At 43.0% G+C, this 7,350-nt stretch overlaps 1 protein-coding gene across 2 annotated transcripts in view; it reads right to left on the reverse strand.

The window, feature by feature from the left end:
* THOC3 (THO complex 3) overlaps positions 1–6,846 on the reverse strand; it is an 8,780-nt gene extending 1,934 nt beyond the window's left edge. Inside the window, exons 1-4 of one of the 2 annotated variants that reach the window (XM_021706653.1) lie at positions 6,655–6,846; positions 4,411–4,615; positions 627–788; positions 403–503 (exon numbers count right to left, since the gene is read on the reverse strand). In XM_021706653.1, coding sequence (XP_021562328.1) covers positions 403–503; positions 627–788; positions 4,411–4,454 — 307 coding nt within the window. In that variant the 5' untranslated portion in view covers positions 4,455–4,615; positions 6,655–6,846. Of the gene's footprint in view, positions 1–402; positions 504–626; positions 789–4,410; positions 4,728–6,654 lie in introns of those variants that run through there. The other variant, XM_021706652.1, reaches the window with a different exon arrangement.
* Positions 6,847–7,350: the final 504 nt, after the last annotated feature.

The raw sequence follows: 7,350 nt of genomic DNA on the forward strand, positions 1-7,350 counted from the left end.
TCGAGGCTGTGGTGGCCGGGAGCGGCCACTGCACTCCAGTCTGGGCGACAGAGTAAGACTACAACCCAAAAAAAAAAAGAGTCTAGTTTGATGGTGGGACCACAGGTGTTGCTTTTTTCTTCTTCCTACTCTGTATTTTTAAAATTTCATTATAATGGAAAAATTAAAAGAAAATGCAAAACATTTTCCTAAATCAACTTCCTTCAGACTTGCCTGTTTCTTTCCTAGCCCTGTGGTCCCTCATTACCTGGCAGTGACACTCATAACATAAGCAACCTTGTCCTAAGGAGACAAATCCAATTATGGTAACGCTGGTGAAGCAGAAGCGTGGAGAGCAAAATCCCAGGACAAGAGACACTCTAATGGCCAGGGATGAAAGTCAGCAGAGTCTCATTAGATTACCTGTCTCTACTTCAGCTATGTCGATAAAATGATCTTCTGATGCCGATGCCAGCATTTTCCCATCATGGCTAAAACTGAGGGTCCTCACAGGCCAATCGAGTCTATAATATGGAGGGGACAGAGGAGACAGGAGAATTGCCCAGGAAGAAGAGGGTACAGTGCCACCCGGCATGAAACAAAATTAATTTACCCAACAAGGAGAGTGCTGTCAGAGTTATGCTTACCTGGAAAAGCACCGAACACACACTAATTCATCCACATCCCAAAGGCTGACCAAAGCATCTGCACTTCCTGTAGCAAAGTACTTCCCCGTGGGGTCAAATTTGATACAGATGCAATTGGAAGGATGGGCATTGATGGACTGCACGGGCTTCAGTTCTGGGTAGCTGAGAAACAAGACAGACGGCAATCAAATTGCTGAAGAGGACTGCAGTGTTAAGACAGGGAAGAAAATGAAGTAAGACAATAAAACAATACCAAAAACTGTAATGCAAGATAATTTTTCAGAAACAAAAAAAGATTATTTCAAACTGGTTTATTCAAAGAGCACAACACATACCTGAGAGTATAAACCCAGATCAAGACACAGACTGTAAAATTAATGAACTTTAAAGAAAACAAAAATTAGATTATCAGCCTTTCTGACAGCCACACTCGACGCCAAAAGAAAACAGGGTACCATATTTAAGATGCACAAGCAAGAAAATATGAGTAGAGGATTTCTGTATCCAGCAAAACTGACATCAACTGTAAAGATAAAAATAATAATAAATAAATACATACTTATAAGTATGTAAATACATTTCAGGAACAATGTTCCCAAGAACCCTTCCTAAGGAATCTTCACAAGAGAATGAGCTTCAGCAACCAAAACTACTAGAGGTTTATGAGCATAAGGGCTGGTAATGACCATCAAACACACAGTTTCTTGAAGAAACTACATACAGTCTAAAGGGAGGGTACAGTATGTAATAGCTGTATACCCTGACAATATGTAGTATTATTATTTTTTTTATTTATTATTATTATTTTTTTGAGTTGAAGTCTCACTCCTGCTGGGTGCCAGCGATCCTTCTGCCTCAGTCTTCAAAGTAGCTGGAACTACAGGCGTGCGCTACCACACCCGGCTAATTTTTGATTTATTATAGAGATGAGGTTTCGCCAAGTTGCCCAGGCAGGTCTCAACCCCACGGGCTCAGGCAATCCACTCACCCTAGCCTCCCAAAGGCGCGGGATTACAGGCTGAGCCACCGAGCCTGGCTGTATTATGTTTTTTAATGGAGAGAGAATGCAGAAAGCATATGCAAAAAGCAAGTTGTTTTTGTTTTAGTAATTGCATTAAACATTGTTCTGAGACATCTGAGTATTTAACATGGGACAAAGGTAGCAAGTAACCGTGGGATATTCTAACCCTGTGCCCTGTGTCCTTGAGAACCAGAATGCTCAGACCGAAAGAGATATAGCTGTAATATTGAAGGACTTTAGTAAAATCCCTATAGTCCTGAATTTTAATTGGAAGTTACCAATAAGAATTCCCAAGGTACTTTAACTTGAAAATATATATATATATTTCCTAAGCCCTGTCCACAGGAAAAGTCGAGTAACAATGACCAACCCAGCAGCAATGGACATTCCTAATTTCAGTATCATTTCCCATTAAATGACTCTGAGGCTTCTTAGGTAATTTTCTGATTAAAGGTCTGGGGCAGGAAATGTGCAAGATGAACGTGGAACATCCTACACCAAGCAAGCACAGAAGACTACTAGGATTATGTCCAAATAAGAGCTCAGAAACCAACTTGAAGAGCCTCTTACTGACCAAAAATGAGACCATTTGATCTCTAATAAATATAACAACTTCAATAGACTGAAACACATCAATTATGTTGAAATGCATGAGTCCATGATTCTTAAAAAAATAAAAAAGTAAAAACTAACTGGTCATCTTTGGAGGTAATAAGGAACTAATTCACTATGTGGTGACAACTGGGAAGAACTGATCCTCCCTTCCCCAGGTGAACCACACTACGGGGGAACCAAATAGCATATGAGAGGATGTATCTCTTTATCAAGCATTCCAACAAATAAATAAGCATATGGAATCAGCAAATTCCAGACAGGAAGAATCTCCACAGGTTAACAGTCTGGTTTTCAACAGCTAAGTTATAAGGAACAGAAAGGGTCAGAGGGGGATTTTCATTCCTTCCTTCCTTCCGTTCAGTTATTTCTATTGGACCATTTAACAGGCTCAAAAGATGCATCAAATTTTTTTTAAATGAGCAAAACTAGAGCATCCAGGGACACACAATGACAGGTCAAACTATGAACAAACACTGTAAAAGCCAAGACAGTGTTTACTTTTGAGGGAGGGAGTTGGGATCCGGACAAAACACATGCTGGAGCTCTAGGTGGCTACCAAGAGAACTTACACCATTACCTGCCAAACACAGACGTTAGGCATACAGCAGTTCATCAAGTTATAGTATAGATGAACTATACTACTGGGTAACCAAATAGCATGAGAGGACGTACCTCTTAAGTCGTCTTCAGTATGTGTTTTATAATAAAAAAGGCTTTTTTAAAAAAGGCCTAGAATCCCCACTGCCTACAAAATAAAATCCAAGATGGAAAGGTTGAAATTCAAGGCTTCTTATGATCTGGTTCCAAATTAAAGTTCAACTTCATCTTCCCGTGATCAAGCCCTCTCTTGGCATACCTTATCTACCACCACTCCCCAGAAACCCTGACCTAACCACACTCTGAAAAAGTTATGCCCATTCACACCTGTTCTGTCAATTGTACGGTTCCCTTTTGGCAATTCTTAGAGCTTCATTTATCTTTCAAGCTCAGAAGCTGCCCACCCTCCAGCGATGTGAAATGTTCCTTTCCTTAGAATTTCACAAAAACTCCTGGCTTCTGTACCACAGAACCTATCTCATTCTGCCTTGGATGGCTCACCTGGAGTAGGAAAGAATGAAATTGAACAGACCTCAATTTCAATTCCACAATTTCATTCATTTAGAGAACAAAGATTTACTGAGATCTTACCATGTGTAGCGGGTACTGGACTAGGCATCAGGGATTCAACAAGGCAAACACAGTCCCTACCATCATGGAATTTACAGTCTAATGGTATAGGCAAGTAAACGTGCATTTATAATACAGAATTAGAAGTGCCTCCAACTGGAAGCACACAAAATAAGTCTCTAATCTACCTTTAATCTTGAGGGGTGCGGTGGATTACTTCCTTGGAGAGAAAGTGATTTCTTTTTTTTTTTTGAGACAGAGTCTCACTCTGCTGCCCAGGCTGGAGTGCAGTGGCACAGCCATGACTCACCACAGCCTTGGCTCATCACAGCCTCAACCTCCTGAGCTCAAGCAATCCTTTCACCTTAGCCTCCCACGCAGTTGGGACTACAGGTAGGTGCCATCATGTCAGGCTTTTTTTTTTTTGTAGACATAGGGGTCTCACTATGTGCCCAGGCAGGCCTCAAATGATCCTCCTACCTTGGCCTCCCAACGTGCTGGGATTATAGGCAAGAGCCACTGTGCCCAGCCAGAAAGTAATTTTTTTTTTTTTGGCTAATTTTTTTAACTTTTAAATTTTTTTTGTACAGAAGAGGTCTTGATGTGTTGCCCAGGCTAGTCTCTAACTCCTGGGCAGAAAGTGATATTTAAGGTGAAACTTTAGGGGTGCACATTAGTCACAATTCAAGGAACATCTAGTTCTAGCATCCACTAGCTAACTAGTGACTTAACCTCTCAACCTCAGATCCTCCTCTGTCAAATGGGAAGCATACCATCAACCCCCTAACATTTCCATGAGGACTCAGGAACACATAAAGCATATAAAATATAAAGCTCAAGTGTGCCAAACAGCGATTAGGACTCTTTCTTACTACTGGCCTTCAAAGCTCCTTCAGGATTGACTCACATGTAACTCATCTCTGTATAAGTCACAGCACTCAGCACAAGGATACGACAGGCCCCTATGCTAGACCCCCTCACCTGAGGATGTTGATACAGCCGTTGCCATTTGTCAGGAAGAACATGTTATTGTCATTGTTCCAGGAGATTTCGTTGACCTCAAACTTGAACTGCTCTTCTGCCTTGGAGCGGTGAGTCTTGGCATCAATAAAGGTCACCACATCATCCTTATTGCCTACAGCAATGGTCTGCCCATCGGGACTCCAGCAGATATTAATGTTCTCCCCTGCGAACCCAAATGTAATCAGCAAGATAATCTGTCTGCTCATAATCTTCCAGTAGTTTATTTTGCTACCCTAGAAGGAAGACCAGAGCTATCTTCAGAGCTCATTCATTAAGGTCTTGGTCAATGGAAGGGAATTACCACTGAAGGATCAATATGGCCGGGCGTGGAGGCTCAAGCCTGTAATCCCAGCACTTTGGGAGGCTGAAGCAAGAGGACTGCCTGAATCCAGGGGTTCAAGATCAGCCTGGGCAACTTGGTGAGTCCTTGTCTCTACAATAAATTTATAAAAAAAAAAATTCAGCCAGGCATGGTGGTGCATGCTCATAGTCCCAGCTACTTGGAAGGCTGAGGTGGAAGGATAGCCTGAGTCCAGCAGATCGAGGCTGTGGTGGCTGTGGTATGCCACCGCACTCCAGCCTGGGTGGCAGAGTGAGACTCTGACTCTATATGTGTTTTATAATAAAAAGGCTTTTTAAAAAGGTATAGAATTCCCACTGCCTACAAAATAAGATCCAAGATGGAAAGTGTAAAATTCAAGGCTTTTTATAATCTGGTCTCAAATTAAAGTTCCAGCCCAACACATTCATCTACAAATTTCCCCATGTGGTCTTAAAAATACTTCCCTAAGATACACTTTATTACAGTATCCCCATTATATAGATGAAGAAACAAAAGATAAGAAGATGAGCCCAAGTGTCAAAGCCATGAAAGTCATAGAGAAAACACTTAAACCCAGATTTGGCCCCAAAGCCCCCTGTTCTCTCTTTTACCAGCATTTCTCAAATTCTAGTCATTCACAAGCTACCTTCACAATTTCTGTCCTGTTCATGTAACAGCTATAATTTTCTCTATTCAAGACTTTTCTTAAAGTTGATTTTTTAAAATGTACTTCAATAAATTTAGCTTCAATTGAGCAATAAAGTATATGAGCTAGTGCTTCTAATGGACATTCATATATACATAACTGGTTTTTAATGTTCACATATGTATCACCTAAATCATTCATGCATCACCAGTGGTATACTTGAGGAAAGCACTACACTATCCTGTCTCCAGATACAAGTCTTGTCAACAAAGTTCAGTGGTCCACATTGAACCCATCAGTTAAAAATGTCATCAACTTTACCAATTCAAAATTTTGCATATAACATGGTTATTTGGCAACTTTCTTTTCTAACAGCACATAAAATATTGGCACATCTTACAATCTTAGAGTCAATTACGATAAATGGTCTTAAGACAAAATAGGCCAGACTCAGTAGCTCGGCCTGTAATCCCAGCACTCTGGGAGTCCGCGAGTCCAAGATCAGCCCAGGGAACTTGGTGAGACCTCGTCTTGACAATAAATCAAATATTAGCCGAGCACAGTAGCACACGCCTGTAGCTCTGGCTGCTTGGAAGGCTGAGGCAGAGGGACTGCTGGAGCCTAGGAGGTCGACACTGGGGTGGCCACGAGTGTACCACTGTACTCCAACCTGCATGACGGAGTGAAACTTCAATTTAAAAAAAAATAAAAGATTTACAAAATATTTACCTGGTAAGGACAGAGCCTATAAATGTATGGCACAACTACCTGCTCATTTTCTCCCAGACCACCAAGACCACCCAAGTTTCAGCCATTCTAACCCATTACAATTTCCCAAGTGTCCACGCCTTTGCACACGCTGTTCCCTCCTAGAACTGCCCTGGTCCTCACCCATTGCAACCTGACTCACTACTAAATTCCCATGGCCACTCTAAGAGTTTGCTCAATTTTTGTACGGCATTCCCTGTCTCCCCCAGGCAGATGTCTACATTTCTATTCAGAGTACCCACCTTGAAGACATCTCCACTATAAAATGAATCATATTTTACGCAATTTCTGTACATATGTCTCTCTTCCTGCACTAAACCACGAGGTGCTTGGAACTGGACACTCCTATTCTGCTCAGGATGTCTCATACCAAGCAGAGTGCCAGGCAGCAGAGAAGACATTTGGCAAATGTTCGCTCAATGAACACAAACAGCCTATCTTCCTATTGCCCTCTCGGGACAGTTACCTTTAGTATTCACGGTGGCAATGCATTTTGTAGTCCTCACGTCCCAGATGCGAATGGTTTTATCTCCGGATGCAGTGACAAAGAGGTCAGGATTACTTGGATGCCAACAAAGCTGGTCCACGCTATCCCCATGTCCCCGATAATTGTTTTCTTTGACCTGAAAGAACAGAATCCAGATGTCACTTCACACAGATGTACTTACCTCCACATGTAACTTCTCAACCTTATTCATACCAAGGTATCTTGGGACCAACAAAGACCGGGATAATCAAAAAGAAGCCAGGCCCCTGCCAAGTCCTTTCCCCAAAACTCTTCCCAGTATTCCCCTTTCCCTCCTCTCCCATCACTCCGGACTGTCGGAGCCTCCACACCCGTGTCCTTACTCCCTTGCTCTCCCTGGTCGTCCTCCTCCTTCCTGGTTTTCCACCCTTACTCCATCACCAGCATCCCAGCCTAGCCGCTCAATCCCACGGATGCCCTCCCACTCTCAAAGGGGCCCTCCTCACCACCACAGTCACCACCCCCCCCCATCACCACCAAAGCCCCCAACGACTCCCAGCGCTTCCTTCTACCCCGGCTCCCCCAGACGCCTCGCCTCCCCCCTCCCTCCACACGCCAGCCGTCTGCTCCTCACCCCTCACGACCCCCCGTCACGCCCACGCTCCGCTGTCTCCCCCTCACACCCTCCCCGCCTCC

This window comes from Carlito syrichta, unplaced genomic scaffold (assembly GCF_000164805.1).
Source record: "Carlito syrichta isolate Samal-C Ts95f unplaced genomic scaffold, Tarsius_syrichta-2.0.1 Scaffold315832, whole genome shotgun sequence".
Lineage (NCBI taxonomy): Eukaryota > Metazoa > Chordata > Mammalia > Primates > Tarsiidae > Carlito > Carlito syrichta.